Source organism: Lagenorhynchus albirostris, chromosome 1 (genome assembly GCF_949774975.1).
Source record: "Lagenorhynchus albirostris chromosome 1, mLagAlb1.1, whole genome shotgun sequence".
NCBI lineage: Eukaryota > Metazoa > Chordata > Mammalia > Artiodactyla > Delphinidae > Lagenorhynchus > Lagenorhynchus albirostris.
Genome location: NC_083095.1, coordinates 91827712 through 91846897, shown reverse-complemented (window position 1 = coordinate 91846897; position 19186 = coordinate 91827712). Strand labels below are relative to the sequence as shown.

General features: G+C 40.2%; 1 protein-coding gene across 1 annotated transcript in view; it reads left to right on the top strand.

The window, feature by feature from the left end:
* The first annotated feature begins 349 nt into the window (after nt 1-349).
* The window catches only part of CEP152 (centrosomal protein 152), a 96327-nt gene continuing 77490 nt past the window's right edge, over nt 350-19186 (top strand). Inside the window, exons 1-2 of the mRNA XM_060169054.1 lie at nt 350-420; nt 6600-6693. Coding sequence (XP_060025037.1) covers nt 6607-6693 — 87 coding nt within the window. The 5' untranslated portion in view covers nt 350-420; nt 6600-6606. The remainder of the gene's footprint in view (nt 421-6599; nt 6694-19186) is intronic.

Here is a 19186-nt window from a genome sequence, read left to right as displayed (position 1 = left end):
CCAGGTGCTTGGGCGTCTGTATGCAATCGATAGGCCCTCCCCCTCTAGAGTCAACCCTTCCGTAATTGGCTCACGGATTCACCAATGGGCACACAGGAGGAACTTCCCGCCACCTCTGGCGCCCGCTTTTAAACAGCCGTATAGTATTTGCAACTGCAGGAGGACTTCTCAACCTAGCTTGAGAAAGGCGGAGACTTCCGCCTCTACGCCCTGCCCCAAGCCGGCATGGCCCCGCCCACCAGGCCCGCTTCTAACCAGCGATTGAGGGAGTCGGCTGCTCCTCAATGGCCTCGGGGTTCCGTGGGTTCAGTTGTGACTAGGACGGAGCTAGCGGGTTGGAGCCTGGGTGAGGGGTTTGCTAGAAGTTGGCTTTCGGCGGGAGCTAGGGTGTCTCCGCGGTGACAGTATCCGTGGCCTCCGGTGAGTTTCGCTTCTTGGCTGGGCTTGGGGCTGGGATAGGAGGAGGTGCGGGGTCCTTGGGATTCTGGCTGAGGCTTCCCGGAGGACTGACCCGTCCCCTCCCCAAATCCCGCGGTGGGGGACTGCTTGCGGGTGGCGGGGCTCCGCCTTTGATTTTGAAGTGTCATGCAGACCCCAAGATCCTACTTAGAAGTGATGTCTGGGAAGCCCTCCTCGCCTCCTCCAGGCCGCTAGGGTAACGCTGAGACCCGACCCTGGGGACCCCCGCCGTGGTCACCCTGGCGCCGTGCCAGGCTCACAGTGGGTGCTCTGTACACGTGTGTTGACCGAGTGCATGTAACGCTGGCAGCCCAAGCCAGCAGCCCCAGGCCTCCTGGGCTCCGTGCAGCTTGGGTCTCGCGGTACCTGTTTGCTGTGCCATAGTTGACGCCAAACGGAGTTCCTTGGTAGGGCCCTGGGTTTATCTTCGTTCAACCTGTGGTTGCCTGCTTGCTGCATCCTCTGGGCACCCTGAATGTATTTGTCCAAGCTGCTGTCATTAGCACTGATCACAGATTATTGTCATCCTTTGTTTTTATGTGTGTTTCTTTCCCTTCACCAAATCCTGATGAACTTTGTAATCTTGAACAGTGCTTGGCAAGTAATTGTTAAATGAATAAATAGGCTTCCTAAGCCTGGTATTGCAAGTCTGAAACAGGCTAGTGTGCTCTGGCTATTTCCATTCTAGAAAGGAAGCTAGCATGTAAGCAAGTAAGTAGAATTTCCTAACTCTCAGGGCACTTAAAGACGCTTTTGTGGCACTTAGCCTTTTCTATCTTACAGTCATAAACTTGAGTGTGATTTAAGCTGAATTTCACCTTATCCTTCACAATGCATGACAATTTATATGCACCTCCTAGATGTGAATGCACTCAACTAAATGAGAGGCTGAAATTGAAACTATAAGAAAAGTATAAGAAATATAGCCTGAAAGTACCAAAGAATGACTAATTTCATGGGGGGAGGGCATCTTGAAGAAAGTGGCATTTTCATCCTAGAAAAGATTGCAGTATTTGAAGGAAAGTTTCCCACACACTGCATATTCACCTTTTCTCAGATATACTGAATGCTGTTTATTCCTTTAACCTCTTTGGTAGCCGGCAGACTTCTATTCATGAGTAACATGTCATGATAAAAACAAAACTAAGATGTATTGATTGGTACACAGTGCTAAGCGCTTCATGTACATTAGTCTTGTGAATCCTCGTAACCAATCTTTGGTGCAGGTACTGTTTTTTACCCCCATTTTATTAATGAAGAAATGGAAACAGTTGTGCAAGTTTACACAGCTGTTAAGCAGGAGAGCCAGAACTGAGCCCAGGTTGTCTGAATGAGTGCCCTCATTCTTAACCACTTAACAGCCATATTGTGTCCTTTAAGATCTATTTCTAAAGTCTTTCTGTGAAATTTCTTTCAGCCTTATTTTCTTCTTAGCATAGTTAATTTGTACTTTGTACTTTCCTCTATTACAGAATGTATTACAAGGTATCATTTAACTATTAATTCATATCATTGTTTCCCTAAGGGACTGTAAGTTTCTCATGGCTGGTAGCATGTCTTAGATACATATAGGCTATAACCTGGCCCACAGTAGGTGCTCAGTAAAATTTTTATTGAAATAATAAATCTGTAGAGAGCAACATGAATGTATTATATTTATTCAACAAATATTGGTGTGTGCAAAGGGTGGGGGAGATACATTTAAATTCTGCCCCCAGAGTGCTTATAGGCTATTAGATGAGGCAAAAACAATTCTACTTTTGCTTTCTAATGTTTTGTCCAATTAAACACACATTGGTCTTTCTCATTGCAAGGAGGGCAAAGAAAACATAACCAGCGACAACAAAATGAGTAATGAGTGGGACATATGACAGAACATAGCCTTGTAAATAGGTTCAGAAAAAGTTATCTATCTAGGAAGAAAGTATTAACCATCTTGCTATTAAAAAAAAAGCATAGTGTACACTTATTCTGCATCTTGATTTTTTAAATAGTCAATATATATAGAGATAGTTCATTATTTTTATTAGTGACACAGTATTGCCAATTTATTCAAAAGTACTTTTACTAGGGAAAATGTTCTTTTTCAATATATTAATATTGATAGTTCTCAAGATGGTTTTCCCAATTCATACTTTCATCAGCAATTCATGAGGATGCCTGTTTCCTATAAAATAGCCACCACTAGGGCTTCCCTGGTGGCCCAGTGGTTAAGAATCCGGCTGCCAATGCAGGAGACACGGGTTCGAGCCCTGGTCCGGGAAGATCCCACATGCCGTGGAGCAACTAAGCCCCTGTGCCACAACTACTGAGCCTGCGCTCTAGAGCCTACGAGCCACAACTACTGAGCTTGCATGCCACAACTACTGAAGCCCGTGTGCCTAGAGCCGGAGCTCCGCAACAAGAGAAGCCACAGCAGTAAGCCCGCGCACCACAACGAAGAGTAGCCCGCAACTAGAGAAAAGCCCGCATGCAGCAACAAAGACCCAATGCAGCCAGAAATAAATAAAATAATTAAAAAAAAATAGCCACCACTAGCTGTTATCATGTGTTTTTTTTTAATTTAGTGGTTGAAAATCATATTTCATTGTTTAAATGGTGCTTTGAATTCTTTGTGAGATTAAGCATCTTTTCAATTTCGTTGAGCATTTGCATTTCTTTTTTTTTTAATGAAATGTATCAGTTGCCCATTTTAAATTGAGTTGTCTTTTTCTCATTTCTTTGTGAGAATTGTATATTGGGACTTTCTCTTGTGTTTTGCAAGTCTCTTTCTCATTATTATTTTACCCTTTGATGATGTTTTTTTTTATACATAATATTTGACTTGCTAATGATTGTTTTGGCCATATACAGTTTCTTTTTGTATGTGTGTATAAGTTTCCGTCAAGTTTTTCCTTTATGGCTTCTGGGTTTATTATCTTGCTAGTTTTTTCTTTTAAATTTAAGCAGCCTGTTTTATTGTTCTGAATATTATAGTAAAGTCTCTGATAGCAGTAATCAGTAGCGATTAATAAGCAGAAGAAAAGCATTAGCTTTTATTTTAAATTTTAGTTAAATACTAATTACCTTTTTAGTCTCCCTCTTTGTTTTTTAAGCCACAGTAAGTTTATCAAATTTCCCTTAATGCCTAAAATAATTTCTTATGGTCTCTGGTAATTTGCACTTTTCAGAAGGAAAGCTAATGTGTACCCTTTCCTCCCAGTGGAGAGAGTTTGTTCTTTCAGATATTTTCAGATTTCTTCTTTAATGACATGGTTTGGATTTAAAATGCCATTCAAAAAAAAGATAGTTTTGTCTTTTACATTTTCTTCACATAAAAATGAAAATAGGGAATTCCCTGGCGGTCCAGTGGTTAAGACTCCGCACTTTCACTGCTAAGGGCCTGGCTTCAATCCCTGATTTGGGAACTAAGATCCTGCATGCTGTGCAGCCAAAAAAAGAGAAAACTAGACTTTATTAAAAAAAAATGAAAACACCTTGTAGAATTCATTATTCTCTATCTGAGAAAAAGTAGTTCTTTATTTAAAATAACTGTATTTAGCAATAAGCTCTTATAAATCTTAATGTTCTTTTTCAGTATTCAACAGGAATTGATGGATGGCAGATTGGTGAAGTGTTGGAAAAAAAAAAAAAACAACCCTCCCTCCTTTTACTTAATAAAAGGGAAATTAACCCAAATTCCCTATTCTGGCTTTAACTATAAAATTCAGGGAAAGGTGGAAAATACCATAAGAATTAGAAGCAGGAAAGATTATTTCTGCCTGGAGAATTCAGGGATATCTTTAAGGTCCAGCTTAATTGCCTTTCTTTTAAGGAGTAAGCATTTACATGGGCTTGTATTTTCATAATCTATAGATTCTATAGACTTGATGTTCACTTGAAGTAGTGAAAAAAGCCTAGAGACATGAGCTTGTGTTACTGTTTTTCCCTCACCATTTCAGCTATATTGTAGGCTCTTTACCATATTCAGGTATCCATCTTATGCTGGTATACAAGAGGTTTCTTGTAGCTGCTGGGTGGAGACAAGGTTTAGAGTCCCCAAGCCTCTCTATTTCACCTCTCAGTGAAGGAGTGCGTGTGTCCCTTCCTCCATGTAGCCCTGGCACAAGAACAGAAAGGAGCAGGTCTGGTCTAAGAAGCAGAGGCTGGAAGGGTTTCGTTGATGTGAGGAGTCTGAATTCATAGAATCAAAAGGGATGGGTTGGGTGTAGGGAGCGATCAGAGAGGGGAGGGATAAAGAAGGTGGACTGCAAATTAGAGTTTGGCCGAGAAACAGTCCTTGTAAAACAAACTAAAACTTACGGGGATTTTCAGCATTGAAATTCATATTTGTGTTAATCTGTAATACCATATTTCATCTATTATAATGTGCACATTTTCTTTTCACTTTTGTTTTTTGCCGCTCCGTGTGGCTTGCAGGATCTTAATTCCCCGACCAGGGATTGAACCCAGGTCACGGCAGTGAAAGTGCCAAGTTCTAACCACTGGACCGCCTGGGAGCTCCCTTCTTTTCACATTTTAACATCTACAAAGAGGCTGCATTTTAAAGTTAATGATATGTCATGATTTAATTGGCCACATCTTTTTCTTAGTGGTACAGACCAGAACTGTGTCATACCATCAAGGGCGCCTTAGAGCTGATGAAGAGGAATATCTTTTGATATAGAGCTATTGGCTTACATAAAAGTTTGTGATGTTAGTTCTCTACTGTCAACACGAGGGAGGTAAGTTCTTTATGGTAAAATATGTTCGGATTGCCCGGTGTATGCTTCTCATTCCACTTCCAGTTTAATGACATTTTAGAGCCTGAAAAGTGAGTGTATGATCTGTGGCCCAGCCTCACATCAAAGTGCATTTCATTGGCATGCACAAGAGTGGACTGAATAGAGGACAGCATTAGGCTGTGTAATTGATGATGCTTGCCTACTTTTTTGTCAGGATTGTTCAGAGTTTTGAAATTCTGGGTAGTTTCTGTGTAGTGTCAGGATCCCTAAGTATAATTCAAATCATCAGCAGTCTTTTGACCGTCAGTACTTGAAAACCCATTTCCTGCTGCTGCTTCTGCCACAGCAGTGACCATTCTCCAGGGAAGTCTTGCTGCTGCTTTGGGACAGTGTCATAGCTTCACATCCTTCACTTCTGTTTTTCCTGAGTATTTTTTTGCTAGAACTTGATTTTATCAAGCTTAAGAGCAGGACATTTAACACATATACATATATATATATATATATATATTTTTTTTTTAATTTATTTTTGGCTGTGTTGGATCTTCGTTGCGGTGTGAGGGCTTTCTCTAGTTGCAGCGAGCGGGAGCTACTCTTCGTTGTGGTGCGCAGGCTTCTCATTGTGATGGCTTCTCTTGTTGCAGAGCACGGGCTCTAGGCGCACGGGCTTCAGTAGTTGTGGCATGCAGGCCCAGTAGTTGTGGCTTGTGGGCTCTAGAGCACAGGCTCAGTAGCTGTGGCGCATGGGCTTAGTTGTTTAGCAGCATGTGGGATATTCCTGGACCAGGGCTTGAACTTGTGTCCCCTGCATTGGCAGGCGGATTCTTAACCACTGCACCACCAGGAACGTCCTAACACATATTTTTGTTGTGTGCTCTGTGGAGTTTACTGGATTGTAAATGTTTTTTGGGGAGCAATCATTAACTCAGGATTTAGTGGCTCTCTTTCTGAAAAACATGACATTTGGATTTGTGATATTCAGAAGATGAAGCAAGTTGTGGAGGATGCTACCTGTGCCATCTTTAATACATCAAATTAGAAACTTTGAGCGTATTCTTAAAATTTGTATGTTTTGGCATATTCCTGGTTCATTATTATTATTTTTGTGTGTGGACAAAAATCTTACTGTTTGAGTTATTCTTTCCAGACCACTAGAAAGGTCTAGTTATAGGTTTATTAGCTTTGGGCATTTTCTCATTTTCATGAATTTCTGTCATAACAGCTATTTTCTGTGAATCATGATTAATTTGTAAGAACTTTCTTTATAGTTGGAATACTAACCATTTGTCATACATTAGTTACATCTATCTTCTCCCCAGCTGCTCCTGTCTTTTTGTGTATGGCATCTCTTATGTAGTTTGGTCTGGGGAGATTTTCTGGGCTATTTAGAAACCAAACATCTTTCTGTTCCCGCAGGAGGACCATGTCACTAGACTTCGGCAGTGTGGCACTGCAGACGCAAAATGAAGACGAAGAATATGACAAAGAAGACTATGAAAGGGAGAAAGAGGTAAGTTATTCAGAAAAAGAATTCTAAACCCAATCTTAAACAATTTTATATCCTGACCAAAATTACATCATTTTGTGTCATTTTGAAGGATTTATGGTTCTTTTTATTCCCAAAGCCCCAAAACTTGATCAGCATCTGGACGTTTGAAAGGTAGATGAGTGGAATGCTTCCTTCTTTTGGACAAGAATGAAACATAACTGTGTACGATGCCCTAGATAGATGGTTAGATTGCTGAAGCGCTTTTCATTTAGGAGGCAGCGGTCAGTCTTGGGGCAGAGGCCTACTCGCATGGGCGAGCCCAGCAGGTTCCCTTGCTTCGGGTAGCCTGCATCCACGTGGGGGCCGCCGGTGAACAAAATAACAGGCGAGTAGAGCAATCTGTGTGAGGGCTGATTTAGCACTGACAGATAACAGGGAGACAGGGTAAGGTGGTATTAAGGCAACCAGCCAGGAACTGGTGAGGGAAGACCTCTCAGAGGAGGAAATGTTTGAGCTGAGCCTTGACTCATGAGAGGGAGCAGCCTCACAGAAGCCCGGGAAGGATGCCCTAGGCTCGGACACAACCAGTGTAAAGCCTGGAAGTAGGCAGCAGACCCTGCATATCTGTGAAGCAGCCAGAAGGCTGTGGTATCGGGACTGTGTGAGCAAGGGGTGAGTGATGGAGGCGGGGAAGAGGTGGCCTGAGCCCGGTCACGGCGCGTCAAGGGAGGGTGTTTGTATTTTATCCTAGGGGCAGTGGGAAGCCAGTGGAGGATTTTAAGCAGGGAAGTGCTATCTGACCGTGTATTTGAAAGATCTTCCTGAATGCTGTGTTGTGCGACGAGATTACAGGAGAAAAGGAGTAAGAGGAGGAGATCGTGTGTGTGTGTGTGTGTGTGTGTGTGTGTGTGTGTGTGTGTGTGTGTGTGTGTGTGTGTGTGTGTGTGTGTGTGTGTGTGTGTGTGTGTGTGTGTGTGTGTGTGTGTGTGTGTGTGTGTGTGTGTGTAACGAAATCCTTGGCCCAGTAGTAATAGTAGCAGCTGGTGGGAATCAACTTGCTTGTTATGATTGTTTTTAGTTTGAGTCAGATTTCTTGATTGACTGCGATAACAGGCTGCTTTTGCACTGAATGTTGCTGTGACCCATTTGTTTTTTCAGGTGTTTTTAAAATTTTTTATTGAAATATAGTTGACTTACAATGTTGTGTTCATTTCAGTTGTACAGCAAAGAGATTCAGTTATATATATATATATATATATATATATATTCTTTTTTAGGTTCTTTTCCATTATAGGTTATTACAAGATATTGAGTATAGTTCCATGTGTTACACAGTAGGTCCTTGTTGGTTATCGATTTTATATAGTAGTGTATATGTGTTAATCCCAAACTCCTAATTTATCCCTCCCCCCTTTCCCCATTGGTAACCATAAGTTCTCTTTCTTTCTTTCTTTATTTTTAGGCCAATTCTGCGTGGCTTCTTTTTTTTTTCTCTCTCTCACACACACACACTGTATTTTATTTTTACAAGAGATAAATAGACTGACACCAAGCCTTGTAAATGAACGACCACAACAAAAGCAACGATTGCAAATACCAAACACGAAACACACTCATACTATGTCATAATATTGATATTCAGTCCAGGAATCCTCCACTGTAACAGCTCCTTTACTTTGCAGTGAAAATTGATTTGTATATTTTTTGCCTCTGAGTCCTTGTGGGATATATTTTTTTTATTCAAACAGAAAGTCACAAAAGTTATCATCCTCATCAGTTCACTCAGTCCCATGTAATTAATTTTTTTTATCTTGATCTTTTGTTAGCACTTTATGAGTTCATCAGTTTTCCATTACAGTTCTGAAAATGCTTATTCATTCAGTTCAGCAGTATAGTCAGTTACCAGAAACCTGTAATTGTCAGAGTCTTTTCCATGAATTCCTTGAAGATGAAACCCTTTTATAGGAACATATTTGCAAAAGCATCAGAGTACACCCAGAACTGTCTATAAATGACAAACGACTAAAAAATGACCACAGTTAAAGATTTGATGAAAGTTCATAATAATGCAATTGACAAAGAAATTTAGTTATTTCTGAGATATACATTTTGAAGTAATAACTAGAATTATGACTTATAACATTATGCCAGAACATTTAAGATTTTTAGAAGTTTTATGTAATGTCTGAAACATTTATATTAACATATTTCCATACAAATAACCCAAAGAAAGTTTAGTATTAGTTGTTTTTTTGGTTTGTTTGTTTTTTTATACTGCAGGTTCTTATTAGTCATCAATTTTATACACATCAGTGTATACATGTCAATCCCAATCACCCAATTCATCACACCACCATTCCCACCCCACCACGGTTTTCACCCCTTGGTGTCCATACATTTGTTCTCTATATCTCGGTCTCAACTCCTGCCCTGCAAACCGGTTCATCTGTACCACTTTTCTAGGTTCCACATACGTGCGTTAATATATGATATTTGTTTTTCTCTTTCTGACTAACTTCACTCTGTATGACAGTTTCTAGATCCGTCCACATCTCAACAAATGACTCAATTTCGTTCCTTTTTATGGCTGAGTAATATTCCATTGTATATATGTACCTCAACTTCTTTATCCATTCCTCTGTTGATGGGCATTTAGGTTGCTTCCATGACCTGGCTATTGTAAATAGTGCTGCAGTGAACATTGGGGTGCATATGTCTTTTTGAATTATGGTTTTCTCTGGGTATATGCCCAGTAGTGGGATTGCTGGATCATATGGTAATTCTATTTTTAGTTTTTTAAGGAACCTCCATACTGTTTTCCATAGTGGCTGTATCAATTTACATTCCTACCAACAGTGCAAGAGGGTTCCCTTTTCTCCGCACCCTCTCCAGCAATTGTTTGTAGATTTTCTGATGATGTCCATTCTAACAGGTGTGAGGTGATACCTCATTGTAGTTTTGATTGCACTTCTCTAATAATTAGTGATGTTGAGCAGCTTTCCGTGTGCTTCTTGGCCATGTGTATGTCTTCTTTGGAGAAATGTCTATCTAGGTCTTCTGCCCATTCTTGGATTGGGTTGTTTGTTTCTTTAATATTGAGCTGCATGAGCTGTTTATACATTTTGGAGATTAATCCTTTGTTGATTCGTTTGCAAATATTTTTTCCCATTCTGAGGGTTGTCTTTTTGCCTTGTTTATGGTTTCCTTAGCTGTGTAAAAGCTTTGAAGTTTCATTAGGTCCCATTTGTTTATTTTTGTTTTTATTTCAATTACTCTAGGAGGTGGATCAAAAAAGATCTTGCTGTGATTTATGTCAAAGAGTGTTCTTCGTATGTTTTCCTCTAAGAGTTTTATAGTGTCCGGTCTTACATTTAGGTCTTTAATATATTTTGAGTTTATTTTTGTGTATGGTGTTAGGGAGTGTTCTATTTTCATTCTTTTACACGTAGCTGTCCAGTTTTCCCAGCACCACTTATTGAAGAGACTGTCTTTTCTCTATTGTATGTCCTTGCCTCCTTTGTCATAGATTAGTTGACCATAGGTGTGTGGGTTTATCTCTGGGCTTTTTATCTTGTTCCATTGAGCTGTGTTTCTGTTTTTGTCCCAGTACCATATTGTCTTGATTACTGTAGCTTTGTAGTATAGTCTGAAGTCAGGGAGTCTGATTCCTCCAGCTCTGTTTTTTTCCCTCAAGACTGCTTTTGCTATTCAGAGTCTTTGTGTCTCCATACAAATTTTAAGATGATTTGTTCTAGTTCCATAAAAAATGCCAATGGTAATTTGATAGAGATTGCATTGAATCTGTAGATTGCTTTGGGTAGTATAGTCATTTTCACAATATTGATTCTTCCAATCCAAGAACATGGTATATCTCTCCATCTGTTGGTATCATCTTTAATTTCTTTCATCAGTGTCTTATAGTTTTCTGCATACAGGTCTTTTGTCTCCTAGGTTTATTCCTAGATATTTTATTCTTTTTGTTGCAACGGTAAATGGGAGTGTTTCCATAATTTCTCTTTCAGATTTTTCATCATTACTGTATAGGAATACAAGAGATTTCTGTGCATTAATTTTGTATCCTGTAACTTTACCAAATTCATTGATTTGCTCTAGTAGTTTTCTGGTGGCATTTTTAGGATTTTCTATGTATAGTATCATGTCATCTGCAAACAGTGACAGTTTTACTTCTTCTTTTCCAATTTGTATTCCTTTTATTTCTTCTCTGATTGCCGTGGCTAGGACTTCCAAAACTATGTTGAATAATAGTGGTGAGAGTGGACATCCTTGTCTCGTTCCTGATCTTAGAGGAAATGCTTTCAGTTTTTCACCATTTAGAATGATGTGTGCTGTGGGTTTGTCATATATGGCCTTTATTATGTTGAGGTAGGTTCCCTCTATGCCCACTTTCTGGAGACTTTTTATCATAAATGGGTGTTGAATTTTGTCAAAAGCTTTTTCTGCATCTATTGAGATGATCATATGGTTTTTATTCTTCTATTTGTTAATATGGTGTATCACATTGATTGATTTGCGTATACTGAAGAATCCTTGCATCCCTGGGATAAATCCCACTTGATCGTGGTGTATGATCCTTTTAAGGTGTTGCTGGATTCTGTTTGCTAGTATTTTGTTGAGGATATTTGCATCTATATTCATCAGTGATATTGGTCTGTAATTTTCTTTTTTTATAGTGTCTTTGTCTGTTTTTGGTATCAGGGTGATGGTGGCCTCAGAATGAGTTTGGGAGTTTTCCTTCCTGTGCAATTTTTTGGGAGAGTTTGAGAAGGATGGGTGTTAGCTCTTCTCTAGATGTTTGATAGAGTTCACCTGTGAAGCCATCTGGTCCTGGACTTTTGTTTGTTGGAAGATTTTTAATCACAGTTTCAATTTCATTACTTGTGATTGGTCTGTTCATATTTTCTCTTTCCTCGTTGTTCAGTCTTGGAAGGTTATACCTTTCTAAGAATTTGTCCATTTCTTCCAGGTTGTCCATTTTATTGGCATAGCGTTGCTTGTAGTAGTCTCTTAGGATGCTTTGTATTTCTGTGGTGTCTGTTGTAACTTCTCCTTTTTCATTTCTAATTTTATTGATTTGAGTCCTCTTCCTCTTTTTCTTGATGAGTTTGGCTAATGGTTTATCAATTTTGTTTATCTTCTCAAACAACCAGCTTTTAGTTTTATTGATCTTTGCTATTGTTTTCTTTGTTTCTATTTCATTTATTTCTGATCTGATCTTTATGATTTCATTCTGCTAACTTTGTGTTTTGTTTGTTCTTCTTTCTCTAGTTCCCTTAGGTGTAAGGTTAGATTGTTTACTTGAGATTTTTCTTGTTTCTTGAGGTAGGCTTGTATAGCTATAAACTTCTCTCTTAAACTGCTTTTGCTGCGTCCCATAGGTTTTGGGTCGTCGTGTTTTCATTGTCATTTGTCTCTAGGTAGTTTTTGATTTCTTCTTTGATTTCTTCAGTGATCTCTTGGTTATTTAGTAATGTATTGCTTAGCCTCCATGTGTTTGTGTTTTTTACGTTTTTTGCCCTGTAATTGATTTCTAATCTCATAGCATTGTGGTCAGAAAAGGTGTTTGATATGATTTCAATTTTCTTAAATTTACTGAGGGTTGATTTGTGACCCAAGATGTGGTCTATCCTGGACAATGTTCAATGCACACTTGAGAAGAAAGTGTAATCTGCTGTTTTTGGATGGAATGTCCTATAAATATCAATTAAATCTATCTGGTCTATTGTGTCATTTAAAGCTTCTGTTTCCTTATGTGTTTTCATTTTGGATGATCTGTCCATTGCTGTAAGTGACATGTTAAAGTCCCCCACTATTATTGTGTTACTGCCGATTTCCTCTTTTATAGCTGTTAGCAGTTGCCTTGTGTATTGAGGTGCTCCTCTGTTGGGTGCATATATATTTATAATTGTTATATCTTATTCTTGGATTGATCCGTTGATCATTATGTAGTGTCCTTCCTTGTCTCTTGTAACATTCTTTATTTTAAAGTCTATTTTATCTGATATGAATATAGCTACTCCAGCTTTGTTTTGATTTCCATTTTCATGGAATATCTTTTTCCATCCCCTCACTTTCAGTCTGTATGTGTCCCTAGGTCTGAAGTGGGTTTCTTGTAGACAGCATATGTATGGGACTTGTTTTTGTATCCATTCAGCAAGCCTGTGTCTTTTGGTTGGAGCATTTAATCCATTCACCTTTAAGGTAATTATTGATATGTATGTTCCTGTGACCATTTTCTTAGTTGTTTTGGGTTTGTTTTTGTAGGTCCTTTTCTTCTCTTCTGTTTCCCACTTAGAGAAGTTCCTTTTAGCATTTGTTGTAGAGCTGGTTTGGTGGTGCTGAATTCTCTTAGCTTTTGCTTGTCTGTAAAGCTTTTGATTTCTCCATTGAATCTGAATGAGATCCTTGCTGGGTAGAGTAATCTTGGTTGTAGGTTCTTCCCTTTCATCACTTTAAGTATATCATGCCACTCCCTTCTGGCTTGTAGAGTTTCTGCTGAGAAATCAGCTGTTAACCTTATGGGAGTTCCCTTGTATGTTATTTGTCATTTTTCCCTTGCTGCTTTCAATAATTTGTCTTTAATTTTTGCCAATTTGATTAGTCTGTGTCTCGGCGTGTTTCACCTTGGTTTTATCCTGTATGGGACTCCCTGCGCTTCCTGGACTTGGGTGGCTATTTCCTTTCCCATGTTAGGGAAGTTTTCGACTATAATCTCTTCAAGTAGTTTCTCTGTTCGTCTCTCTCTTCTCCTTCTGGGACCCCTATAATGCGAATGTTGTTGCATTTAATGTTGTCCCAGAGGTCTCTTAGGCTGTCTTCATTTCTTTTCATTCTTTTTTCTTTATTCTGTTCCGCAGCAGTGAATTCCACCATTCTGTCTTCCAGGTCACTTATCCATTCTTCTGCCTCAGTTATTCTACTGTTGATTCCTTCTAGTGTAGTTTTCATTTCAGTTATTGTATTGTTCGTCTGTATTTGTTTGTTCTTTAATTCTTCTAGGTCTTTGTTAAATATTTCTTGCATCTTCTCGATCTTTGCCTCCTTTCTTTTTCCGAGGTCCTGGATCATCTTCACTATCATTATTCTGAATTCTTTTTCTGGAAGGTTGCCTATCTCCACTTCATTTAGTTGTTTTTCTGGGGTTTTATCTTGTTCCTTCATCTGGTATATAGCCCTCTGCCTTTTCATCTTGTCTGTCTTTCTGTGAATGTGGTTTTTATTCTACAGGCTGCAGGATTGTAGTTCTTCTTGCTTCTGCTGTCTGCCCTCTGGTGGATAAGGCTATCTAAGGGGCTTGATGGGAGGGACTGGTGGTGGGTAGAGCTGACTGTTGCTCTGGTGGGCAGAGCTCAGTAAGACATTAATCCACTTGACTGTTGATGGGTGGTGCTCGGTTCCCTCCCTCTTGGTTGTTTTGCCTGAGGCTACCCAACACTGGAGCCTACTTGGGCTCTTTGGTGGGGCAAATGACAGACTCTGGGAGGGCTCACACCAAGGAGTACTTCCCAGAACTTCTGCTGCCAGTGTCCTTGTCCCCATGGTGAAAAAGAGCCACCCCCTGCCTCTGCAGGAGACCCTCCAACACTAGCAGGTAGGTCTGGTTCAGTCTCCCCTGGGGTCACTACTCCTTCCCCTGGGTCCCGATGTGCACACTACTTTGTGTGTTCCCTCCAAGAGTGGAGTCTCTGTTTCCCCCTGTCCTGTCGAAGTCCTGCAGTCAGTTCCCACTAGCCTTCAAAGTCTGATTCTCTAGGAATTCCTCCTCCCGTTGCCAGACCCCCAGGTTGGGAAGCCTGACGTGGGGCTCAGAACCTTCTCTCCAGTGGGTGGACTTCTGTGGTATAAGTGTTCGCTAGTCTGTGAGTCACCCACCAACCAGTTATGGGATTTGATTTTACTGTGATTGCGCCCCTCCTACCATCTCAGTGTGGTTTCTCCTTTGTCTTTGGATGTGGGGTATCTTTTTTTGGTGAGTTCCAGTGTCTTCCTGTCGATGATTGTACAGCAGCTAGTTGTGATTCTGGTGTTCTCGCAAGGGGGAGTGAGAGCACGTCCTTCTACTCTGCCATCTTGGTTCCTCCTTCCATAAGTTTGTTTTCTATGTCCGTGAGTCTGTTTCTGTTTTGTAAATAAGTTCCTTTGTATCATTTTTCTAGATTCCACATATAAGTGATGTCATATGATATTTGTCTTTCTCTGACTTACTTCACGTAGTATGATAATCTCTAGGTCCATCCATGTTGTTGCAAATGGCATTATTTCATTCTTTTTTATGGCTTAGGAATATTCCATTGTGTACATACATCCCATCTTTATCCATTCATCTGTCGATGCACACTTAGTTTGCTTCCATCATATGACCCATTTTCTAATATGTAAAGTAATTCTTTTTAAGGGTCCCCGTGGACCATTTGTATTAATAGGAAGCAAAGAGTAGGGTCCATTGCCCACGTGGCTGGCAATAGAGTTAGGGTAGAGACAGAAAGCTGGCATCTGTCTCTGAGTGGATTTTGTCCATAGACATGTATTGTTTCGTTGCACAGTGTTTTTAAAAAATTGAATCTGTGTTTAAAGAATAGAAAATTTCATGTCGTAATCCAGAATTTCTGACCTGTCTTGAAACATCCTAAGCCTGGGCCACATGTGGCATGTGTCTGCACATGGCAGCAAGTGGGCTGGAGCTGGGCAGTGGCTCTCCCGTCCGAGCTGGCCACAGTCCCTCCTGCCCCCCACCCCCTCCTGACATGGGCTTGTGCACTTGGACCTGCCAGCTTCATTCTTGTAAATTCTCTGCCAAGTCACTGAGGGCACTGGAGTTTGTGACCCTTTCCAGGGTTTCTGGATTTTGACAGGGGCCTTCACCAACAATTGTTGGTGGCAAGGGTGGGGCGTGAGGTTTTTCTGTTACTTTGTGAACTCACAGCATGAGGTTTTCACTACCTTGATGGCTTTTGGGTAGTTCACTGTAATTTAGCTACTGGGATTTTTGAGAGGATCAGTTTAAGTTGTTACTATAGTAGATTTTAAAGAAGGAGAAAACATAATCTGACAGGTGATTTTTTTCATTGGAAAAGATGGGTAGGGTATTAGAGAGAACGTACTGCCAGGGGTGTTGTGTGGTGAAAGTTTTAAAGGGGGTATTAGTTAAGGAGGCAGTGAATTCTAGATGATATGGAACAGGGGTCCTCATTCCCCAGGCTGTGGACTGGTACTGGTCCATGGCCTGTTAGGAACCGGGCCGCACAGCAGCAGGTGAGCAGTGGGTCAGCAGACGAAGCTTCATCTGCCACTCCCCATCATCCCCCATCACCCACATTACCGCCTGGACCACTCCCCGCCACCACCTGCTCCATGGAAAAATTGTCTTCCATAAAACCAGTCCCTGGTGCCAAAGCGGGCTGGGGCCCGCTGCTATGGACAATAGCCAGTGGGATCACTTCTTGGTAGATTATGTGCTGGGGTAGGGTAGGGAATTGCCAGAGTAAAAGGTGCTCTTAAGAGGTGAAGTATCTAAGAATGAGTGTTTCTAGCAGAGTGGAAGAAAAGAATATTTAGCTAACTTGACTCTAATGTGATGATTATGGGTCATATTAATAAAAATTGTTTCATGTTAGTAAAAAGTATTTTTACCTTTTTTTTAAAAAAAATTGCTACAAGAGAAGAAGTGAGATCAGAGGTTAGAGAGTTTCAGCAGTAAAATTCAGAACTATTCATAAAAATTCAGCTGTATGTATATTTTGTCAAAGCAAGTTAATATAATAAATTGGCCGATCACACCTAAGTTCGTTTTCATATCCAGAAGCCTTTTCCACTTCCTCAGTCTCCCTGACCCTACGATAACAGAATAGTTTACAGCCTTAAGTGGTTAAAGAAAAGAATGGTCTTTTCATGCCTGCCTGGTTGGTAGCTTTGGGATTGCCAGGTGGATTTAGTGTTAGTAGTAGGCTAATACACAATGCTTTCTCTACTTAATGAATCGCTTTGTATTTAATTCATTTATGTAGGTGGAATGCTTGCATCACAAGGATGGGCTGTAGAGCTCGCCAAGCAGGCCGTTTCTGACTTATAGGCTACCCTGCTAAGGATTTGTGAGATCCCCCCTCTGTAAATGGCAGAATAATCCTGATTTTGACCGTCTAGTGTGAATGGCCAGTTGCTAATACAATATGCTTTACCACACTGTTCGATTTGGGTGCTTTGGGATCAGCTGGGGTGTTGTCCACACTTGCCCATAAGTCAGTGAATAAGCCATAGTCAAATTCCAGCCTCCATGCCATCCTCATTAGCAGCTCTGCAGTGATGATCTGGACTTGTGCGTTTCTATTCCCTCCATTGTTTGCATTGAAGAGTAAATGGAGAATGCATTTAATCTTCGGAAAGGGAAAGGATTTAGTAAAGTGATTCAGTATTCAGAGGACATTTAGACCAGTGGAATCTCAAGCCACAGACCACTACAGATAGACCCATATTTTGAGACAACCTCCAAGAATTTTGCAGAAAAGTAAGGCACTATAATCATTTCTAAGTTGCTACAGTTCTAAATGGTCTATTGGTAAAAACTTGACCACTGTGTTCCAAGGCATAGCAAGGAAATGCATAACCCACAGCCTCACCCAGTGTTTCACCGGAAACTCCATCTCCTCCACAGTAAACAGAGCAAATTAGGGTGCAGGTGAGGAAGGGTGAGAATACCATGGAGATATAGTATCATAGTAATTAATATTCATATCACTCATTTTCCTCACAACTTCTTGGAGCACGTTACTTTGAGAACTGCTGATGTAACAAGAAGGACACCTACTAAGTAGACCTCATCCAAAGTACTCTAGGCAAACTTCTACTTGTAAAGCTGGCCCAGAGAAGAGGACTTCAAAAGTTTTTTCATTAACTCATTCATAATGTAACAATATGATTTTGCAAAATATTTTTCACCTAAAGTTACTATACTTTGCAATTTCATCATTGAATATTACAGACATATAGTTGTTGTTGTCACTGCAGTTGCTGTAAGCTTCAAAGTTACTGATAAAGCCACAGTTTAAGGCTGAGTATCACTTGGGATCTCATAGTTTGCTGGCGCGTACCTGTACTTTCTGCAGTGTCACCAGAAGTAGCTCTGGGATTATTGCTTGGTTCTAGATGGTAAAATTATGTATGTAAGTATGTATTTTGGAGCTGGTGGTTTGGGGCAGAAGTACTTAGTAATCTGTGCTTATCAAGATAATACTTGCTGATGATCCTTCATTGAGTGACGATATTATTTGAAGCCTGCAAAATGATCTTGAGTAGAAAGGTAAGTGGTTTGAGTAGCAGATGGCAGACAGACACTTGCACCTGGGAATACTGATTTGAGTCTCTCTTAGTTTTTATATCAGTACTTCTCTAGTAGACTAATAAGCTCAATTGAGCTTGGAATTGTGTATTTTAGAGGTTAGGCTTTCTATTGCATAGCCTTTCTTCCACTTTTAACTGCCTTGTTTGATGTTACTTCTGGAAACATTTTTGATATTTTGTCCCCACTAGGGGGAGTTGTAAGGCTAGCATTTGTTTACATTTTATACAATATTATTTGACTTATTTAGTGGAATTTTCTCGTCGTCACGTAAGAAAAGCAAAGAAACAAATGGTTGAGTGTTCATATTGTATTTTTTTGTTCCTGTCATATTCTGTTTTCTTTTAGCAATTTCTTATACTTTATCTCGATTGTGCCTTTGAACTGTTTCCCATAATATATAGGTATTTTTCAGGGACTGTCCCAGTGGGGACAAAAACACTGAACTCTCTGCCAGACTGACGCTTGCTCGTATACAGACAGGTAGAAGCTTGTCTTCCAGTGACTGACTGAATGTCATGTGGAAGAAGATAGGAGTGCGAATGGAGAGATTCAGGTTCCGGTGCTGGCCGTGGGACTGGAACTCTCACTTTCATGGGCATGCCCCTGACCTTCTCTGGGCCTTGGTGTGCTCACATTTAGAAGGAGAGGTTTGGCTTGGAGGAGCTCCAGTGTTCATTCCAGGCCTAAAGTTCTATTATGTGTCACCTGCAGTGTAGCAGGTATTTGTCTAGTAAATGTCGCCATGTTTCTTTTTCAGATGTGTGGCAATCTAGGCAAAGTCTTCCCCACTAACATTGTAAAATTTTTTATAACTAATGGAATGGGTTAAAAAAAAATTCCATGCATAGTATAATTCATAGACTAAAGCTCTAGCTGTCAAGGTTTTTGGCCCTTTGTCAGTCCCACGTTGGGCCTTTTCAAGGATGTTTTTAACTTGGCTGTGAGGCTAAAATGAAGATTCTACTTGGTGTCTATCCATGAAAGCATTATTTAATAATTCATATTTTAAAATATCAGGATCTTTTCATCAGTGTACTTGTTGGGTAACCTGTTCAAAACACAGATGAATGTTGACCACTCCATTTGCTGCTCTTCTCTGGGGAGAAGATGTATTGTATGGTTTGTAATCGGAGAACTCTTGCTTTCATGAATATCAAGGAT